This window comes from Drosophila mojavensis, unplaced genomic scaffold (assembly GCF_018153725.1).
Source record: "Drosophila mojavensis isolate 15081-1352.22 unplaced genomic scaffold, ASM1815372v1 contig_80, whole genome shotgun sequence".
Lineage (NCBI taxonomy): Eukaryota > Metazoa > Arthropoda > Insecta > Diptera > Drosophilidae > Drosophila > Drosophila mojavensis.
This window is the reverse complement of record NW_025318906.1, coordinates 3,453,068-3,473,527: the sequence shown is the minus strand read 5'-3', so window position 1 is coordinate 3,473,527 and position 20,460 is coordinate 3,453,068. Positions and strand designations below refer to the sequence as shown.

Genomic DNA, 20,460 nt, shown 5'->3' with positions numbered 1-20,460 from the left:
TTATATTACAGGTAAACGTGTGATTTCTTTATTACGCAGAGTTCTTCAAATCATTATTAATGAATAACTCAATTTATACATGTGTGTATTATTATTAAGAATATAACAAGTAACAAAAGTGTAAGGCAAAATACCAATCCAGATATTGGTATTGAATTGCTTTGGTCTTTGGTTTTTTATTGTTGAGTGTGGCTGTGGAAGCTATCTGCCCATTATGGTTGGCTCATCGGCCATGGCAACTTCATCATTGGGCGCCTTGGCGCCTTTCTTCTTACCTGAATACCAGAGGAACATGACACCGCATAAAATATTAACTACGAACGTAAACCAGGCCAGGTAAACGCCATAGCCATAGCTATATGTAAAAATGATTAATTATTAAAAAATGTTTCACTTTTCTTTAAGGTCAAACTTACGTCAATTCCGCACCATCCGGATAGGCATAGAACAAATTATCCTTTGTGTAGTCGATTGAAGAGAACAGCACCTGCAGGACTACAAGCGCTGTGGATGCCGCCACTAGGTGTATGCCACCTGCCAAACGCTTGAACATGTAACGCGGATTCATAAACGTATAGAAGGAGAAGACCGCGCCCAGACTCATCACGAACAACGTGATGCAGGCAAAGGAAGCTTGCGTACGTATGTAATCTGCAATGGCGTACCAAGACACTACCAAATAAAAACTGTTACGATTATAAATGTGTGTGTGCGTGGATGCATGCTTGGCTTCGATAACTTTTTGTTGGGCGCGTCCATGCTGAAATACTCGACCCAATGAATTACATGCCAAAATGCAACATTTTACATGAGTGCAGCATATCCTTTTACTATTTTCATTAATTCTCTCTACGTAGAGAGAGAGCAGACAACAAAAGTAAATGGCCTACGAAGAGCTAAAATTAGCGACTATCTCGCTCGATCGCACTAGGCTGATGTTAGTCACGTACCGTTACAATTTAAGTGAGAGTAAGCACAAGATGGCGTATTATGAGAGCAGTTGAAAGTAGCGTGCGTCTCGCTCGATGGCAAGATAACAATGGACATGAGAAAATGAAAATAAAAATGAATTGTTAATGATCGTACATACCCATTAATTCATCATCGAAGCCGGGCTCACTGCGTAGGGTATTTGAATTGGGAAACATGTCGATGTATTTGCAACGCGCTAAAGAACGAGGTATTGTATACTTAATATAGTTAAATAACTGTTAAGATGTATATTTACAGTAGGGTATATAGCTGTAGTAGGCGGTCTGCCCGGCCTTCTTTGGTGGCAACGGCGGCACCAAAAGTAAAATCACGCGCTCGTCGTTTAACACAAAGGCGGGTATACCAATGTCCCTGATGTAAGTGCCCAGCAGTCGAACCACCAATGGATAATCCGTCCAATTGCTGAATATGGCCTGCTGTGCCATCTCCGGTATCACATAGTAGGACCAGGTGTTGTTGTATTTAACACGCTGCAGCGCCGAGCCGAAGGTGCGGCGCTTGATTATCCCATTCACATCCAGCGGATCGATGGGAATGGGCTTCAGGCTAGTCGCATTGAATTCATGCTGATTCGCTTCCGTCGACATGACCAGCTTGTGGAAAGCGCTGCGAAACATTTGGAACTCCTCCTCCTCCCCTCGCGCCCAATGGGCGAACATGCGCCGACGCGCCGGCTCCGTAAAGTTGTCCGAGCCATCCAGTTTGTCCTGAGCGAAGTTTCGAATGAACTCCATGTGACTCAAGTTGCGTTTGGCATCATTGATATACGACTGCGAGGTGTACGACATGGAGCTAAAGTTTCGCACCACCTGCGCATTGCTCAGCGCGTTCGGCACAATCGTATTACGGCAGTGGCGCCACAATCCCGAATGCGAGTTGATGAAGAAGCGGCGCGATTCGGGTATGAAAATGCCTAGGGATGGGGAACAGGGAACGTTATTCAGTTGTGTGTACGCAAATCCCTGCTACGCACCTTCTTTCCCTGATATGATGATCCAATGATCTGTTGCTATCGCCACTATCCACACAACTAGCGAAACGACCATCAGCAGGCTGCAGCCGAGCAGCACACGGCGCTGAAACATATAGGCCTCCATCAAGGGACGTCTGGCCTCATCCCGACCAATTGTCGAGGTGGATATATCGCGCTTCATCTTTGTTGTCTGAGCTCTGAACGTCCGGCGGAGCGCGTCTGTCCTACGGGCTCAGCAAATGTTTGCGGGCGTCACCGGGCGATACCAATGGGAAATCCACACGCACATGGGACAGGGCACGTTCCTACGTACAAAATGCCAGAGAAGAAATTTGTGGAAAAATATAAATTAAAATAAATAAAGAGAAATAATTGTTCATGCTTAAGCAAAATGAAGTCACGTTGCGTATTCGCAGCGTAGGACAACAAATTGTACATAGAAATGTATTGGTATGTATATGTGTGTATGTCTATAGAGCTGTACTTGTGTGTGTATTTGATAATGTTTATACATAATTCTGTATATATATAAATATTCATAAATGTATATCTGCATGTACATACATACGTACATATGTATTTTCTGTGTGAGCCTCTAAATAGTCCTATACGAAGCAATACGACTGCTTGTATATGTAATATGTACATACATGTGATATCAATACATACATACGTATGTATGTATGTATAGCGTATGTTTGTTTGTGTCATAATTATAATTCAGCAGGTGTTTTCGCATGGGAATTTACGCCAAAAAAAAAATAGATTTTTATTTATATTTCATTTAGATTTCTTATTATGCTCGTTCGCAAATGTTAAAAAGGAGCATATTGGCTTTTGTGCAATCCTCAAATCCTAAAGTAAGGAAACATATATTAAAATATGAGGATATTAAAACTACGTTTATTTGGTACTTAAAAAGCTTAAGAAACTGTTTATTCACTATCAAAATTAGACACATTCCAAATGTCACTATAAAATTCAACTGCAATTAAATCGCTTAACGAGCATTGTGCAGTGAGCTAAAACCATTTAATAGCTCGAATCAGATCGTGTGAATTATTTTTGGCTCGCCAGATATTTAAAAGAACATATTTCATGCACATTTGTCTGTCGTTTTTAGGCCTTTTTGGAGAATTTATGTGATTATTTATTTATTTATTATATTTACATGTTGTTTTTTGGCTGTCGTCGCGTTGGCAACAAAAAATCAAGCAAATAAATAAGAAGAAGACGAAGAAGCCATTTCATTAATTTCTGTCAGAAATTAGCAAATTAGTGAAGACATTTACAAACAGAAAAAAAAGCGAAATATATATTTTATGCTTTCTTTAAAAATAATAAAAATTGTTAAGAATTTCTTTGAAATTAAACATATATATTATATATATATATACTATATATGCATAAGTGGCAAATATTTTGGCGAGGAATTAGGTGCGCCCCAGCGCGTGGGTGTGGGCGTGTGCGTGTGCAAGTGTCGTCTGCCCAAGAGTACTTTTACTGCGAGTCAAGCATATACAAATATCACATATATAAAAGCCTTATACGCCATATATATTTGATATATAGCAGACACATTTATCATTTAAATGCTTTGTTCGTCAACTTTGTGAATTTGTATATTTTGTATGGATCATAAAAATGTGGAAATTCTGCTTTGGGAAAACCCGCAGCACATACACATGCGCATAGACACATACATATATATTTATTAAATAAAGTAAATTCATTAGTAAAAATATTAAGTTTAATGATTTTGTTTTTAATTCTCATTTCATTTATGGCTGCTTTCAGCTTTTATTGTTGTTGTTGTTGCGTTGTTGCGGTGTTGCATGCAACTTCCGTGTTGTATTTATAGACATACATATAGACAGATACATATGCAATCGTATTGTTGCAGTTGGGAGTTGCATGTGCGTCATGAAGCCGCCAACTGCGTCATTTGCCAACATTTAAAAGCGAGACAAAAACAAACAACACAAAAATAGGGAAAATCTCTTAAGTGTTTAGAGTTCTTAGGCAAACACCCGCTGGCTGTATGCAAGTGCAGATGTTTTCAAACAGGGTATATTGCTTCGAGGCATATGTATGTATGTAACATGCAAAAGTGTAAGCTGTGTATGTATATATGTAATATTCGATAATAATAATTAAAACTAAAAAAACACTCATTATTGTGTATAGGAAGAAATACACAGAAACGCTCAAAAGCTGAACGTCAATTGATCGAGCGCAAAAGCTAACTCCGAAAAAGTCTCATTTCTCCAAAGAGGCGAGCATTAAAGCAAACGCAGTAAAGAGCTCACTTCAGCATTAAGGAGCATTAAGACTTACTCTGAGAAGCTGAGCTGAGCGCCATTTTGATCTAGTGCAAAGCCAACTCAGTAAAAGTCTCAAAAATGCATATGAAAGAGCAAGCGAGCAATAAAACCAACTCAGAAAAAAGTTCACTCAAATGAATGTATAAACTTACTCAGAGCAAGGCTCATTAGCTGAGCTGCATTTTGAAGAGTGTAAAATTAAACTGAGTGCAAAGCTTGGTCAAGGAGTTTACAGTTATGCTCAGAGAGACGATTCAAACGAACACAGAAAGGGCCGATTTATTGATCGTGTGAGAATAGGCTAAAGAGCGAAGCTCGTGTTTGAGTGAATGCGTCGCCTATATAAGGGCGCTCCCGTTCCGATTAAGTCAGTCGTCTTCCTAACCCACCTGGTGGTCAGTCGCAGTGGGGTAACAGTGGCAAATAGTTTCTAATAAATTCTGTTAAATAATTTAAACACTGCTTTGTTAATGATATTAAATGTTGTCAAATATTATTTATTTATTTTATAATAATAAATTATTTTATAATAATAAATATTGGTTTTATTTTGTCAATGTTTTTTTTTTTTTTATATATATATATTTATTTATGACAACTAGTTGAGCAATCGACTTCAATAAATTCGAATGAACTTAATTATTGTGATAAATATATTTTAATGCTCCTGTATCATGGGTGATGTATATTATTATTATAATTATTACATTCTTTGATAATAAGAAATATCACTTCGACGTTGTTTGCAGACTATCATAAAGTCGTCCATTTTTTGTTTCTCTCTGTCGCTCTTGCGTTTATTGTTAAATTTATTTTATTTTTTAAGTATTCTCATTTGTTTTAAACAAAATCCGTCTTAAATATTTTGTTTTCGTATTTTTAGACCAAATTGTACAGTTATCATCAGGCTGCGTCTACATATTCAAATTCCTGACGCCTAGGTAAAGGTGTGTGTGTGCGCATGTATAAATATATACATATGCACAAAATATTTATATATAAATAAATATATATCCATTTAACTGAACCAACCTGAAAACTGACCGCACGACCAAATTCTGAAGAACGTAATTTTTCAACAATTTTTTCATTGTCTTTTATTTGCTATATATATGTATATATGCATATCTATTTATACTCGTTCAGAGAACGACAACAAAAAGAGCATATTGGTTTTAGTGCAATGCCTGTCTAGCTGTTCAGCTGAAAACCGGAAATTAAGTATAGCTTGTCGTAGGTGCATGTATAGAGAGAATCTGGCGTTGTCCAAAACAGGAATATATATGTTTGTATTAGAGGTAAAACTTTGGAATTTCATGTATGTATGTCACAGCCACAATCCTCAAATGTCATCCATAGATTTGTGCGTTTTACTTTCTCTTTAGATTATAGACATAAATATATATATACCTGTATATATACATATGTTAAATAAACCGCCTCTCAGTTGATATATATTATATACAATATATACACATATGTATATTCATATCTATCTCATGTTATATATATAATTTCGATCTTATAGGTATGTATATTTGGGTGTAGTGTATATTATATCGTTCATCCATTGTAGTACTGTAATTAGTCAAAATAAACAATGTGCTTGACAGTTGTATTATTAGAAATAATAAGTTTTGCCGCAGGATTTATGTAGACCAGCCTAACTGCGCATTGAGATATCATTTTTGGGTGTATTCCAAAAATCTGACAAATTCCACTTTTTTTTAAAGTAAAAGTTGAGTTCAGTTTACATACTTCGAAAATTCTGAACGAGCATTAAGCAGTCGATGGTGCCCAACTTGAAAGTTTTTACTTTGCTTTCTATTGACAGTTTTGACATGGGAATTTTTTTAAATGCATATATATATGTATGTATATGATATATGTATATAATATATATACTATATATATAACACACGCGCGTATAACAAAAATATTTAGCCTAAATCTAAAATAAAATAAAAAACTTAGTGAAATTTATATGTATTATGCAAACAACAAATGCTGTGAATGTTTTAAACAATTTTCGTATTATTTTTAAGTTTATTAGTTTAACAGTTTATGCATAAATTAATTCTAAATTCGGTTTTGATTTGTTTTGGTTTTTCATATAATTTTATTTTATTTTTTCAGTTATTCTGTTTTTTGATTTATGGTTATATAAGTGCAGCCAAACACTTGTTTCAAATATTTAGATTAAATGCAACATTGTTTACCATTAAAACTTTCGAACTTGCAACTGAATTTTTATAGTTGACGGCGGTTTGAATGCGAATGCGTTTCTTTTTATTGCTTCAGATTTTGTTTATATTGACGAACGAAATTTGTGATTTTCTTGCTTTTTCTTTTTACGCGTCTTTTAGAAATTAAAATAAATAAATATATTTTTGGGTTTCAGCGAACAACAACACAATTTAAATCGAAGCGAAACCGTCGAAATATCTCGCGACTGCTGCGGCGGCTGTTGCTGCTGCTGCTGTTGCTGGTGCTGCTGCTTCGAGGCACAGGCACTGCCACAGACTGACTGACTGCGACTACATAGAGGCAAGAGTAAAGGCAATGCCATCGCCAGTGGTTGCCCCAAAAAAAACAAAAACAAAAGGAGCTCTGCCATTGTTCGCTTTAGATTTAGCTTTAGCCCGCCGGCGTTGATTTGCGAGCGCACAAAGTTTTCTACGGCTCGCAACATAAACATAATTGCGGGCGTGCTAGGAAGAGAGCCATACACACACACACACGCACGCACGCGAGCGAAGACATATGTATGTGTGTACATTAGGCAGGGGTATATAAATAAATTTACATATATAACATATGTATGTATATATACATATATAGCAACCGTATCGTGAAAGCCAAACAGTGCATGGCCACCTGCAGCAGGCGCTACTTGGCTAGCTGGCAGGCTGCCTGGCTGATTGTCTAACTAGTTCAGTGGACGAAGGGCTAGCCAAATAGCTGACTGGCATGATGTGTAGCTGAATGGCTGGTTTGCTGTGTGTCTGGCTGAATAGCTGGGTGAATGGCTGGCTGCATGACTTGCAGATTTACTGGTCTAGGCGGCTAGCTGAAAGCTGACTGACTGTAAGGGTAACTAAAGGTCTACTGAGTCTTGCTGAATGACTGGGAGAGTAGCTGAATTACTAGCAGACTCTCGAAGTACTGAAAGAGTAACTGAATTATGAAAAAATTGGCGGAATTATTGAGAGACTGTTTAATTACTGATAAAATGGATAAATTGCTGATAGACTAGCTTAATTGCTGAGAATGGCTAAAATGCTGTAAAATTGGCTGAATTACTGAATGACTGAATTTGCTGAATTTCTGTGAAATTAGCTGATAGATTAGCAAAATTATTAAGCGAACTGAACTATTGAAAGACTGGCTGAATTGCTGAAAAGCTGAATGAATTGAGAGCTAATAAGCTTTCCAAGCTAGTTGGCTGATTGAATGTCTAAAAGAAATACTGAGTGCTTATAGCTGAATTGTTCGGCCCTCTGAATGATTAAGTAGCTAGTTGCCTAACTAACTCGCTGAATATAGAGCTGAATGGATAAGCATACTAGATAGCTGACCAGAGGCCGACTGCCTGTTAGACTGTATGGCTGGTCAATGACTGAACTGGACAGAACGACTAAGTGGGCAGCTGGCTAGCTGAATTGCTGTATAGCAAGCGAATCCCCAAGTCGCGGTCGCGAAGGTCTGCGTCATCGTTTTTTAATTGCGCCATTAAATCAGAAAAAAAAAGAGCCAGCAGGCACACTCTATTCAGCAATATCTTTGTGTGTGAGTGTGTGCGTGCGTAAAATTAGAAATTAATGTATTTAGGCATCTTCGCTCTTTTTATAATGCTGCAGAGCCATGGGCAGCTATTTATATAATATATGTATGTGTACAAATCGTACAGCCCGCCAGTCAGCCAGCCAATATAGCATGCCAACACACACGCTCACTCGCTCGCATTCGCCATTAAACGTTGACAACGACTTTATGAATGCTATTCGTTCTTCTTATATTCGTTTCGTACTTTCTGTTTATTTTTTCTTGGGCTTTTTGGCATACCATTTAGCGCATCATTCAAAAGCCAAATGTGGATGACGTCGTGCCACTTGTTCGTGCTTATTTGGCTCCGATTCTATTGCTTTCTGTCTGTGATGCGCAGTGCGCCCAAATCTAAATTCAATTCGCTGAGCAAATCATTTGGAGCAGCGCCTTGAAGTGTCAGCTGGGCTATCACCTGTTGAGCCTCTGGGCACTTAAAGCAGGCGTTGCGTATGGCCAAAATGCTCCACTCGCGCATCACTTGAACGAGAAAAAGAGAAGCGTTTATTTAATTTTCCATTGACTCGATACTCCCTCCCACATCACTTACAAGGATTACGTGCATCCATGACTGTGCATTCGAGCAGCGCTGGCAGCAGCTGAGTATCGAGACAGTATCCTCTATTGGCCACGTTTTCATACAACAAATTGGCTGTGCAGCGAACGAGCAAGGTTTTCAACTCAAAGGAGACTCTCGCCTCGTAGTCCGCATCGATGTTGGAGCTGAGCGCCACTTCCTCCAGTTTTGTCATGGGTTTATCCAGGCAGCTGTCCGGCTCCTTACCAGCTGCAATTACGCAGCGTAGCAGGCTGCTCACGTTAATGAACAGCGACTGATCGGCTGCATATGTTTTGGCATATTTCTCCGAGCCGCTGGCGCTTGCTATGATACGTAGCAGAGTGTGCACTTCGCGTGGATGCAGCTGGTGCCTCAGCTTAATTGTTTCACGTAATATACAATCGGATTTCAAGCGGAACTCCTTGGCAAAGAATTGCAGTAATATGTTGTTAATTTCACCATTTGGACTGTCCTCTCGCAGATAATGAGCGACATAGTCAAGAAAGGTTATACGCTCCTCAACAGACTTCAGTTGTTGATAGCACTGCACACAGCTTCGTCCATCTTTTACAATAAACTGTTCCATCAAGAAATGCAAATATTCAAAATTATAGTCCGTTTGCGTTTCAATGATGGCCTGCCACAGCTTGACACACGTCTCAAATACCAGTTGATCCCCAGGCAAACGTGCGCCCATATATATATTATACATAATCATGAGCAGCACATTATTCGAGCTGCCCAATGGAGCTATCGCTGCTTGCTCGGCAATTTGGGCTCCATGTGCTTGCCAAATTGCAGCCTGGGACTCTTCATTATTAACTACGCTATTGGCCAGTACCTGTAATGTCAATATATGCAGTGTGCGATGCTCTGTTCGCATAATTGGGTTAAATACAACATCTCTAACGAATCTCGCAAATTCTGCATTTTTTGCCAATGTTCGTTGACTTTCCGGACTCTGGGTCAGTACCAAACGCAAGTTCTTTAATAGCGTCGTAATTTCAGCTACATTTTCAGCTATGTTTAATTTCAATATTTGCTCCAGTACTTCGCTAGTTTCCTTATGCTATAAAAAAACATTAAATCGGTTAAATAAATAATCAAGTCAAAATATTTATTGTTTACCGGCTCCACATGTGCCATATTTGTATTTGTGCCAATCAGAACTGTCAAATAACCGATGAAATATTATCGATAACAACTGTTAACAACCGTCAAACCGACCGTATGAACAATTGATAAATGAAATTTTTTTTTGTTAATTATTCAACAAAATCAGTGTAATATAGTAAAAGTCTTACCTTACATAATCAATCTTAAGGGATAATACGGCTAAATGATGTATGTTAAAGGTTATCGGTGTATCGCATATCTAGCCGGTTAACAGCGCTGTTAAATGACACGTATTTCTGAGCTTTAGGTTAACAGCTGTTGTAAATTAATTGCACATTTAGCTTGCCTGCTAATACAAATTTTGGTTTTAATTGTCAATATTAGAAAAAGAATATTAACAAAATTTTATATTGTTAAAATTTGGCCACTAAACAATTTTTGGTTCTGTTAATAACATTAAAGCGAAATGTAAGTCTAACAGACGGAAGAGCAAGCAGCAAATGGCAAAAAATAAACAAAAAGCTACAAAAAACAAACATATATTTTGAAATAATTACAACTTTGAAGCCAAGCTTTCGACTTGTAAATATCTAACGTGTTGACTGATACAAACAACATAAAACCTCCAACATTATACGGCTGTGGCGTATTAGAACACAAAGAACAAGTCAACGTGGACGGACAATAACCAAATTGAAATCCAGCAAAATCCCAACGGAACCTTAATTGTTTAACAAAATTGGAAAGAAATCAAATCAACAGAACATTTTTATGTCAACCAGCTTTGTTGTACGTCGAGCACAAGGCAAACACTTTATTTATAATATATATACACCGTAGCTTATGCAAAATTCTTGACACCTTCAATATATTATGCTTGTTAATCGTGCGCTATGCCAAAGTTGGTTAACACAGGTGACGTAAGTAAGGATGCCCATAAAGGAGGCACAGGCACGCCCACATTTTAAATTCATAAATCTATGTTGATATTTTAGTTATCGATTTCATATTGGAAATGGCGCAACACGTTTTCAAGCATGCCGCCAGAGTTTCTATGTACAAAGATGTGGATCAGGTCAGCCGGTGCGTAATTTCCATGCACAGAAGGCCAGATGGAGTAACATAAAGTCACCTGTCATTACACCTGTTGGCGATGGCGGCGGCCATGTGCCAATGAACAATGTAATCAAGGCGATCGCATTTACCGGCGCAGTAAGTGAAATGCTCCATGCACCGCTCTCATCAATTATTTGTTATTGATTTGAACTTTTGTTTAGTTCAGCCTCGGTTGCTTTGCAGGTGCCACAATTGTTGAATACGAGAATACGCGTAGCATGATCCTCTCTAAGGCGAAACAGGCCCGATTCGGCTGGATGCAGAGTCGCTCGTTAATGGACCGTGATAGCTGGTCGCAGTTAAAGAATGACATTAAACGTTTCTGGGACTCCTTGTCGCCCGGGGATAAAACCTTTGCGCCGATCTTGGTTTGCAATCTGCTCGCATTTGGACTGTGGCGTGTTCCATCGATGCGGAATATGATGATGACATACTTCACATCAAATCCAGCAGCACGTAAATGAAACGCTTAAGTGCTTCACTAGATTATCCCATTTAATTCTCTACTTTAACTCTGCAGGCATTGTGTGCTGGCCCATGTTCCTCTCCACATTCAGCCACTACTCGGTTATGCACATATTTGCCAATATGTATGTGTTGCATAGCTTCTCAAATGCTGCCGTCTTATCCATGGGCAAGGAGCAATTCATGGCCGTCTACCTCAGCGCTGGCGTTTTCTCCAGCTTGATGAGCGTACTCTACAAAGCGGGAACGCGACAACCTGGCATGTCACTAGGAGCGGTGGGTCTCATATAGATAGAAGAGCAATGTATATTTATTCATTTATATTTATTCAAAATCTCATATAATTTAGTCAGGTGCCATTATGACCGTCCTGGCCTACGTCTGTGCACAATACCCGGATACACAACTGAGCATTTTGTTCCTGCCAACTGTCACGTTCTCTGCGGGAGCTGCAATTAAAGTTATCATGGGCATCGATTTTGCCGGCTGCGTCATGGGCTGGAAATTCTTTGATCATGCAGCACATTTAGGTGGAGCTCTGTTCGGCATGTGAGTAACAACATAAATAGCACGTCCTCCATTTCAGATATTTGACATCTTTCCAATGTCTTTCAGCTTTTGGGCGAACTATGGCGCGCAGGTGTGGGCGAAACGCATTAGCTTACTAAATTACTATCACGAGCTGCGCCGAACGAAACAAAAATAATAATGATATAACATTGGGTAATCAACCGAGGATCATCATCGTTCAGCCTTTGAGGCTCGTGTTATCATGTGTTAGGAGGTTCAATAAAATCCACAAATTATAATTTATACAATTTCAATGTGATTGTTCTGATCGATTGCGCTGCAATCGTTGGATGATCTCTTTACGCCTCTGCAGCAGCTTCTCCCGCAACTCTTGGGAATTCTCTCTTTCGGGTGCATAGGAAATGTGCAAAATTCCTCCAAAAAACTGTTTTGCATCCAGTTGACGTTTCGCACGACGGGCGTGCTCCAGACGCTCAAATTGTGCCGCATAGACGTCTGTAAAGGCCTCCAATTCAACTGTAAACATAAGATACTATAGTTATACTCCATAATATGGAAATCTTTCTTAATCACTTCGTCCAGCCATTTCGCTGGTAACACAGCTGAAGGAGCGCAGTTTCCCGAATTGTTGCAGTTTATTCTTTATTTCAGAGTGTAGGTTGACTTTTGGCACACCAAAAATTAATATATGCCGCGACTCACTAGCAACCGTATAAACCTACAAATTATTCAATCATTAATTTATAAAAATTTCGGTTTTTGTTTCCCTTACCTTCACAGCTTTAAGTTCGCGTCCTTGCCTATATTGCAGCCGTGTTGTGCAATACGCCAGACGTTTATGATGTGATAAGGGCGTTTCCTCCATATTGATATACATTTACTGTAGGTTATTTGTTAAATTTTATAAAAGCATTTCAAATGCCGCAGCTAAACTCTCCGTTGCTCAGCCGGTTTGACTGTGCTCAAAGATATTCTAATCGGCGACTTTTACAACACTTCATTTGCTGCTCGGTATCGGCTGTAATATTAATGTATCGAAAGATGAACTCATCTCTAAATATGTTCAGATTGTTATTAAATTTGAAATAATCGTTTTAATAGGTAAAAACCCATTAGATTTGTTAAACATTCAGTATATAACTGACCTATGACTACTCTTAATATTCTGCTTTTAGCTAGCGAATCAAACACTAATGTATATGTGTTGTATAATTGTTATACTATTTTTGTATTTATTAAATTTTAATTTTAATATATTCTTAGTTAAAAATGATTTTATATTAAAAGCTTTTAACTGCTCTCTGCTGCGGTGCCCACCTGTGGACCGGCTTTTTTAGCTCTGTGGTAATTTTCTAACACTATATTTTGGCATTCACTTGTTGTGTGCGCACAGCTGTTCAATTGGAGTGAACGCGGGAAAGGAAAACTGTACGCGAGAAATGCGCGCGCTGCTTATAAAGAAAAAGTGCTATTGCGCTGAATTCATTAACTTCTGAGCCATTGAACGAACTACAACTGAGAACTCTCAGAACTTAGATAACAATTAAACTAGCTTTTATTTCGTGATTTAGTAAAAAATAAATCGAAGAACATGTCTCAATCTCAAGTAGCCGGCAAAGAAAACATTACGGACAACATGGAAAAGTTCTCGCTAAAGGTGACAAGACACGTTCTTACGCAGTTTGTATATAATATATTTAATCATATGTATATGTACATGTGGCTATATTGGATGTCATTTGCATGTTATTTAAATCAATGCAAATGAAATTACGGCTATTTATAAATTCTTTCTCTTGTATACATTGTTTTTTCATTTTCCTTATTTTTTTTTTTAAGCAGAGCCCAAGCAAGAAAATTTTGACGGAGAACGCCAACAACGTTCGCAAGATGTCGATCACCCCGGAAGATAATGCCAAAGATCAAGCCAGCAGCAATGGTAAGACTGAGCAATCTATAATGGATAAGATTGCTGCGCCATTCGATCCCTCACTGGAGCCGCTGCTCAAGGAGAATCCGCGTCGATTCGTAATCTTTCCCATACAATATCATGATATCTGGCAGATGTACAAGAAGGTATGTATGTTCAACACATGTACAGAAGTGGGTTGTGTTAGTGTTAGAGCTTGATGAAATAGGCGGGAAAATTTATGATAAAGCGCGGTAAAAAGTGCTCACGTCGCAGACGTGACTGATTGTTATGACATATAATATGTATGTATGTGTATTTGTATTCAAGTACCTGGATACATACATACATACATATATAAATACATAATTCTTAATCCCAATAAATGGTTTTGATTCTGCAAACGCAAATTAAGGAAATTGAACATTGATTGTATGTGTACATATAAACGTTTGCCTACATATTATGCTTAATATTTGGAATGTTTTTGGCTATTATCATATAATATGCAAACTTTTGTATAAATACATAGGCATATACACAGACTTGCATACATATTCATATACCTAAGCTCATTTGTATATACATATGTACGCCATATATCGGCTAACATACATATTGGTATGTATGTACTCATGTACAGTTAGACCGTCCTAGCTTTTTAAAATTCAATATAAGGTAAACATGCAAGCAACAACTATCAAGATACATATGTATGTATATAAATAAGAGTAGATATATATCAGCATTTAATTTACTAGAATTTAAAAAATATATATATATGTATGTTCATTGATATTTTTAGGAAAAGCTTCTTCCAAACTAAACCATTCAAGCCAAATATGTACGTTCTTAACTTATGGCTCTAGAGCCAGTAATTAGGAACTGCCTTAATCTACTTCAACAAAAATAATTATTTAAGACATGTTACACTGAGTTAGGAAAGAAGTATGTAATGTTAAATTATTTCGACTAATGAAACCCTTATGTTTCTCTTTAATACCATTTTTATATGGATATTCATCCATATATAAAAGAGTTCATACACATATGTACATATCCATTAATACCCGCACACATGCAAACATGGTTACTCACACACTTAGATAAATACATACCTACATATTTATTTAACGAGATTGAATGATAAGCTATGTACATGCATTTCAATTAGAACTCTAAAAAGATAGCAACAATATTGGACATTGCATTACGCTCTATTACGTACCTCTCGTAAATACTCAAAATTTTCAATTTCTTTTTTCAACTTTAGGCCGAGGCCTCATTCTGGACTGTGGAGGAGGTGGATCTCTCTAAGGACTTGACCGACTGGGCACGTTTAACTGATAACGAGCGCCACTTTATCTCCCATGTGCTCGCCTTCTTTGCCGCTTCCGATGGCATTGTTAATGAGAATCTTGTCGAGCGCTTCAGCCAGGAGGTGCAAATAACCGAAGCTCGTTGTTTCTATGGCTTTCAAATCGCCATGGAGAATGTGCACTCGGAGATGTACAGCGTGCTGATCGATACATATATTAGGGATCCACAGGAACGGGATTATCTGTTCAATGCCGTTGAAACAATGCCCGCTGTCAAGCGAAAGGCCGATTGGGCGCTCTCTTGGATTTCATCGAAGGCCGCGAACTTTGGCGAGAGAATCATTGCGTTCGCTGCCGTGGAGGGAATCTTCTTTAGTGGCAGCTTTGCCTCGATCTTTTGGCTGAAGAAACGTGGTCTGATGCCCGGTCTGACCTTCTCCAATGAGTTGATCTCACGCGACGAGGGCTTGCATTGTGACTTTGCTGTGATGATGTTCCGGCATTTGGTGCAACGTCCTAGCCGTGAGCGCATCATTGAGATCATCTCGGATGCTGTTACCATTGAGCAAGAGTTTCTCACAGATGCTCTGCCCGTCAACTTGATTGGCATGAATTGTGCATTGATGTCCCAGTATATTGAATTTGTTGCGGATCGTCTGTTGGTGGAACTCGGTGTTGGCAAAATCTACAATACGAAGAATCCATTCACCTTTATGGAGATGATCTCGCTGGATGGCAAGACTAACTTCTTCGAGAAAAAAGTTGGCGAATATCAACGTATGGGCGTCACATCGAATCGGCTAGACAATGTCTTTACACTTGATGCGGATTTCTAAAATTACACTTCGCAATCCTCACAGCTGCTGGTTCCGGGTGTTATTTTTAGCCAATATATGTTTTAATCATTAACCACCTTTTCTTAGCATCTAAGCCTATATTTAATCATAACTACATGCGGACACATAACTTAGCAAATCATTATTGTCATTCCTCTTCCAAAAAATCGCTAATTATTGAATTACCTGACAACTAAAGAGCATTATATTTTATCTGACCTTTGTCAAATTATCATTGTACATAACATATTAAATAAAAATTTATAGTATTTACGTATTTAATTAGTTCTCATTTAAGAAATGCGCGGGAAATTCAAAAAGTTATTGACTACAAACAGTTGTTTGATATGCGTTATATTAGGTATGAAGGGCTTGCAAGGGCATTGTGGTGACCACATATACATATATATTCATATACATACATATATAAACGACGGAAACGTGACTGATTATATACTGTGAATATATATGTGGAAAATTTACGTTCATGTAAAAGCAACGATAAGTTTAACCACTTCCAATTGTTGGTAATTGCTCCCATTCGATATCGATAGCTATCGAAGCGCCTACAAACAGCTGGCGCTAAGCTACTTGCAGATGCACAACCACATACAAATCATGCTGGCATATCTAACATAAGTGTTATCTGGAAACAAGAAAATGATAGTGTAAAAACATAATTCGTGAATATGAAAATGTCCAGTCTGATCCACTTATTGATTAATTTCCTGTGATCTTTATTTGTAAAGATGATCAATATATTGTATGCAGAATGAGTGTTAGGCACACAGCTTGGCGCAGTTCGGAGTGCATCATATAATTGCAATCACCAGAAGCAATGGGCTATGCAACACGTGACGACGTTGAGCTGGCGGAACAGTGCACGCTGCTCGACGATCAGGCTGATGACGAAACGCATTTAAGTCAGGTAGCAAGCCGTGATCCAAGAAAACTGCATCCTCGACGCCAACGTTTGAGAATTTCATCGCCAAGGTTTTTACGCAGAATTTGCCATTTCGTGATGTTGATATTCGTATTTCTGTTCTTTCGGTACATAATCCTGCCTAACATTTCAATATATGAACAAAAAAGACATGGTGAGTCGCTATTGAAGCATATGAGATCTTTTTGTATTAACCGTAATTGTTTTTCAGTTCCGCTTGCAGATTGGTCGGCGAATACCTCGCTGGACATCAAGGACTACATACAGGCACAGCAGGAGACCGCACTCATAATACCCCGTGACTTTTGTCGTAATAAAACGTTTCTGATTATTGCCGTCTGTACCGGCCTAAACAATTTCGTGGAACGACAAACAATACGAGAAACCTGGGGAAATACAACAGAATTCAATTACCCGGCTTTTGCCAAGCTGCACGCACACCTGAAAGGCCCTTATCAGCCGCCAATGGAAAAACGTTTGCAGTTCTATGCGGACTATTTGAAAGGCGAGGGCGAAAACCTAACGGCAACTGTACGCATTATATTCATAGTCGGTCGCCAAAGCTATGAATCACACTTGGGCAATGAAACCCTGGTGCGATTGCACAGCGAAGCGGAACTCTACAATGATATTATTCAAGAGGACTTCATTGATACGTACAATAACCTTACTTTGAAATCTGTGATGGCACTGAAGCACATTAGCAAAAGTTGTTTGAAGACTTGCGCTTACTTTCTTAAATGCGATGATGATACGTTTGTCAACGTACCCAATCTTTTGCATTTTCTACTCGGCGGCACAGTGCCGCTCTATAACGACACGCTGGACTATCATGATCGGGGCTCGATGGTGGTGATGTCTCAGCGCAATAGATTGAATGCCACAAGCAACGTTATGATAGGGCATCAGTTTTGTAATGTGGTGCCCGTCAGCGATGTCAGCAGCAAGTGGTATATCCCATACTATATGTATCAGGACGAAGTATATCCCAAGTATCTATCTGGTGCCGGTTATCTAATGTCCATAGATGTGGTCGAACGTCTATTTGAAGCCTCTCTAAATACATCATTAATTTACCTTGAAGATATTTATATAACTGGACTTTGCGCCAATCGCGCGAATATCAAGCGAAAACATCAGCCTCTCTTTAGCTTTACAAGCTCACCACATTTGTGCGCCTTCAAGGGCAGCATCACTCAGCATCAGGTCAAGGAAGCGAGCATGGTCGAAGCATATCGGTTTGTAACTAATTATACCAAAATATGTCCGCCACCGGGACGTTACTTAAATCATATGCGATTAAGGAATCGAAGTAATTGTTAGATAAGAAAAGAAGCGCTGTGAATATGCCTCTCTTTCCCCTCTCTCTCCCTCTCTGTCTTCATATAGAAAAGAAGAAGCACAATTTTGACTTTCTTTGTATAAATACGAGTTAAACGAGATTATCCATGAGATATACTTCGTTTACACAGAATACTATTCTTGAAAACAATTGCGCACAGACATAATATATAACATATATCCAAAATAATCCCTTTTTTGTTCCTGAGATTATATTTCGCATCGACTTGAAGTGCTGTTTATCTTTAGAATATAGTTCTATATATGTATATGTATCAGAGTTTTTATAGTTGTAAACATTTTATATAGTTCAGTTGCTCATTCTTTATCAATCAAGAATATGTATAAGGCCGAAATACTTGCAAATAGCTCTTTTGGCTGTAACACGAGGGTAGTTTACAAAATTGCCAAAAGCTTAGTATTATTTTAATAAATTTGGAATGTAAGAAAAATAAGCAAATATCGTACACATAGATATATTCTATCCGCGTGCTTAATAAAATTGAAGTACACGTGGGTAGTTTGAAATATTGTTAAAGATTTAGAAAATTAATCGAAAATTGAGAAATGAATATGAAATATGTAAATTAAAATTATATTATAGAAATTTTGTTGACTGTACAAGTTTTCAGCTACTCTCGTGTGACGTAGGTTACAGTTTTGGAGCACGAGGGCAGCTGGAAAAATTGCCAAACACTTTATAAAAGATTTATATATTATTATTTCTACACACAAAGTATATTAACTACCCTCGTACATATAATTTAAGTATTTGCTCAACGCTCAGATTGGTTTGTTTTTGTTCAATTTTGCGCAAAATATACAATAATACAAAATAATATTCAAAAAGTTAATTTTATTTATTGGAACAACTCGTAATTTAAGCGTTTAAGCATATTTCTCAATTTGATTTTAATTTAATAATAAAAAAACATTTTTTTTTTATATATACAATTACTTTTTATTACTAAAGTAGTTGATATATTGTTAAATTGGTATTTTTTTTAAATTATCGGGCTTCATGTTTTGTGAAAACAAAAACAAAAACAAGTATCATGTTTATAAAACTAAATACCTTAAGGCTAGACTTAGCGTTCTTGTTTGATTTTGCTTATAATTGTTTACAGATAATTCTTATGTTATACAATCCTATAGTATTAAAAACTATAACAACAAACTAGATTCGAGCCTACGATTGAAATTAAAATTAAATAATTAATTTTAGCATTTCTATGTTTTAAGCATCTGGCAGATTTGTGTTTAGTCTAAGCTAGCGCTGCAATCATATTGCAGCTCTAAGGGTGTGGCCAGCTGATCCTCCTCGACTGTTATCTCAATGCTTTCCTTGGTTGGACTGTTGCTCGCAGGAATCTCTGCAGCTTCCTGCTCTGTTGCAGCTGCCGCTTCTGACAGTGAGCTGCTTCTGGTGGCTGCATCAAAATCCGTTTCCTCGTTTTCTATAGCTTTTGTATCTGTATTGTCTTCGTCTGTCTGAGCTTCAGTCTTATCAGCAGCTTCCTCTGAAGCTTGCTTCGCCAGCTCCGTTTCAGAGTCTTTGTGTTCATCTTTCTGTTCAGTTGCATCTTCATTTTCTTGTGTCGTTGTAGTAGGTGCTGCATCATCATTCTTCTCTGTGTTTATGTCTTCTTTTGTTTGCTTATCCAGCTCTATTTCTGAAGCTACTGTATCCTCTTTCTGCTCATCTTCAACATTATCCGTATTCTCCATGTCAAGCTCTTTATGAGAAGGTGCCGTATCAGCTGTCTCATTTTTCACATCATCATCTGCAGGAGCTGCTTGCTCAACATCCTTTGGTGCTTCATCGGTTATTGTAGTTACAGGTTCCGCTCCCTCTTTCTGTTCAATCCCTTCTTGCTTGGCTTCCTTCTGTTCTTCATTATTTTCACTGCATTCTTCATGTAGCGCAGTTTCTGTGTCTTCTTCCATAGCTTCAGCTGCTTTCACATTTTGATTTTTTATTGTTTCTGTTTCACTTTCTTCCACATCAGTTAGATTTTCATTATCTATACTGATTTTATCCGTTTCATTTTTCCTATTATCTACATCTTCTTCGTTCTTTTCTGCTTCATCTGTTTGAGATTTAGTTACGTCGCTTGTGTCCATTGGCTCAAGCAGCTCCTCTTCGCCAAGTTTCTCCGGCGAATCCCCTTCTCCAAGTTGCTTCTGCTCCTTATCTGTATTTTCTTCAC

General features: G+C 38.0%; 6 protein-coding genes across 8 annotated transcripts; 3 read left to right on the top strand and 3 right to left on the bottom strand.

Moving 5' to 3' along the window:
- LOC6578583 lies at positions 1 to 8,199 on the bottom strand. Of its 2 annotated transcripts, none has more exons than XM_015163240.3 (6): positions 6,510 to 8,199; positions 1,967 to 2,271; positions 1,229 to 1,906; positions 1,091 to 1,168; positions 417 to 672; positions 1 to 355 (listed from the first exon to the last, which is right to left on the bottom strand). In XM_015163240.3, exons 2-6 carry the CDS (start codon positions 2,145 to 2,147, stop codon positions 202 to 204), a joined length of 1,347 nt encoding a protein of 448 aa, XP_015018726.1. In that variant the 5' UTR covers positions 2,148 to 2,271; positions 6,510 to 8,199; the 3' UTR covers positions 1 to 201. The 2 variants fall into 2 exon arrangements, with proteins under 2 accessions (XP_015018726.1, XP_002004492.1); XM_002004456.4 differs by having other exon boundaries at positions 2 to 355; positions 417 to 651.
- Positions 8,200 to 8,297: 98 nt separating this feature from the next.
- Positions 8,298 to 9,895, bottom strand: LOC6578582 (ataxin-10). Its single transcript, XM_002004455.4, has 3 exons — positions 9,803 to 9,895; positions 8,666 to 9,743; positions 8,298 to 8,595 (listed from the first exon to the last, which is right to left on the bottom strand). Exons 1-3 carry the CDS (start codon positions 9,818 to 9,820, stop codon positions 8,429 to 8,431), a joined length of 1,263 nt encoding a protein of 420 aa, XP_002004491.2. The 5' UTR covers positions 9,821 to 9,895; the 3' UTR covers positions 8,298 to 8,428.
- Positions 9,896 to 10,085: 190 nt separating this feature from the next.
- Positions 10,086 to 12,184, top strand: LOC6578581 (presenilins-associated rhomboid-like protein, mitochondrial). Of its 2 annotated transcripts, XM_002004454.4 has the most exons (6): positions 10,086 to 10,710; positions 10,786 to 11,002; positions 11,068 to 11,362; positions 11,427 to 11,647; positions 11,721 to 11,920; positions 11,987 to 12,184. In XM_002004454.4, the coding sequence occupies exons 1-6, from the start codon at positions 10,664 to 10,666 to the stop codon at positions 12,075 to 12,077; spliced, it is 1,071 nt and encodes a 356-aa protein (XP_002004490.1). In that variant the 5' UTR covers positions 10,086 to 10,663; the 3' UTR covers positions 12,078 to 12,184. The 2 variants fall into 2 exon arrangements, with proteins under 2 accessions (XP_002004490.1, XP_015018725.1); XM_015163239.3 differs by lacking the exon at positions 10,086 to 10,710 and having other exon boundaries at positions 10,911 to 11,002; positions 11,073 to 11,362.
- Positions 11,677 to 12,881, bottom strand: LOC6578580 (RNA-binding protein 48). Its single transcript, XM_002004453.4, has 3 exons — positions 12,675 to 12,881; positions 12,476 to 12,620; positions 11,677 to 12,418 (listed from the first exon to the last, which is right to left on the bottom strand). The coding sequence occupies exons 1-3, from the start codon at positions 12,777 to 12,779 to the stop codon at positions 12,192 to 12,194; spliced, it is 477 nt and encodes a 158-aa protein (XP_002004489.2). The 5' UTR covers positions 12,780 to 12,881; the 3' UTR covers positions 11,677 to 12,191.
- A 425-nt stretch (positions 12,882 to 13,306) lies between these two features.
- LOC6578579 (ribonucleoside-diphosphate reductase subunit M2) lies at positions 13,307 to 16,243 on the top strand. The gene is made up of 3 exons (XM_002004452.4): positions 13,307 to 13,559; positions 13,745 to 13,978; positions 15,085 to 16,243. The coding sequence occupies exons 1-3, from the start codon at positions 13,494 to 13,496 to the stop codon at positions 15,964 to 15,966; spliced, it is 1,182 nt and encodes a 393-aa protein (XP_002004488.1). The 5' UTR covers positions 13,307 to 13,493; the 3' UTR covers positions 15,967 to 16,243.
- A 304-nt stretch (positions 16,244 to 16,547) lies between these two features.
- LOC6578578 (beta-1,3-galactosyltransferase 1) lies at positions 16,548 to 19,089 on the top strand. Its single transcript, XM_002004451.4, has 2 exons — positions 16,548 to 17,063; positions 17,121 to 19,089. The coding sequence occupies exons 1-2, from the start codon at positions 16,805 to 16,807 to the stop codon at positions 18,230 to 18,232; spliced, it is 1,371 nt and encodes a 456-aa protein (XP_002004487.2). The 5' UTR covers positions 16,548 to 16,804; the 3' UTR covers positions 18,233 to 19,089.
- The last annotated feature ends 1,371 nt before the right edge of the window (positions 19,090 to 20,460 follow it).

Excerpts from the sequence above, each read along its gene's own strand:
- LOC6578581 (XM_002004454.4), top strand. The coding sequence starts at position 10,664 with ATGCTTGTTAATCGTGCGCTATGCCAAAGTTGGTTAACACAGGTGAC. Across the intron at positions 10,711-10,785 it reads AGTTGGTTAACACAGGTGAC|TTATCGATTTCATATTGGAA; the intron begins GTAAGTAAGGAT and ends TTGATATTTTAG. Across the intron at positions 11,363-11,426 it reads CACATCAAATCCAGCAGCAC|GCATTGTGTGCTGGCCCATG; the intron begins GTAAATGAAACG and ends TTAACTCTGCAG.
- LOC6578582 (XM_002004455.4), bottom strand. Across the intron at positions 8,596-8,665 it reads CATGGATGCACGTAATCCTT|TGATGCGCGAGTGGAGCATT; the intron begins GTAAGTGATGTG and ends TTCTCGTTCAAG.
- LOC6578583 (XM_015163240.3), bottom strand. The coding sequence starts at position 2,147 with ATGAAGCGCGATATATCCACCTCGACAATTGGTCGGGATGAGGCCAGA. Across the intron at positions 1,169-1,228 it reads CTACAGCTATATACCCTACT|CGCGTTGCAAATACATCGAC; the intron begins GTAAATATACAT and ends CTCGTTCTTTAG. Across the intron at positions 673-1,090 it reads CTTCGATGATGAATTAATGG|TGTCTTGGTACGCCATTGCA; the intron begins GTATGTACGATC and ends TTTATTTGGTAG.
- LOC6578580 (XM_002004453.4), bottom strand. The coding sequence starts at position 12,779 with ATGTATATCAATATGGAGGAAACGCCCTTATCACATCATAAACGTCTG. Across the intron at positions 12,621-12,674 it reads GCGAACTTAAAGCTGTGAAG|GTTTATACGGTTGCTAGTGA; the intron begins GTAAGGGAAACA and ends AATAATTTGTAG. Across the intron at positions 12,419-12,475 it reads CAGCGAAATGGCTGGACGAA|TTGAATTGGAGGCCTTTACA; the intron begins GTGATTAAGAAA and ends TTATGTTTACAG.
- LOC6578579 (XM_002004452.4), top strand. The coding sequence starts at position 13,494 with ATGTCTCAATCTCAAGTAGCCGGCAAAGAAAACATTACGGACAACATG. Across the intron at positions 13,560-13,744 it reads TGGAAAAGTTCTCGCTAAAG|AGCCCAAGCAAGAAAATTTT; the intron begins GTGACAAGACAC and ends TTTTTTAAGCAG. Across the intron at positions 13,979-15,084 it reads TCTGGCAGATGTACAAGAAG|GCCGAGGCCTCATTCTGGAC; the intron begins GTATGTATGTTC and ends TTTCAACTTTAG.
- LOC6578578 (XM_002004451.4), top strand. The coding sequence starts at position 16,805 with ATGGGCTATGCAACACGTGACGACGTTGAGCTGGCGGAACAGTGCACG. Across the intron at positions 17,064-17,120 it reads ATATGAACAAAAAAGACATG|TTCCGCTTGCAGATTGGTCG; the intron begins GTGAGTCGCTAT and ends ATTGTTTTTCAG.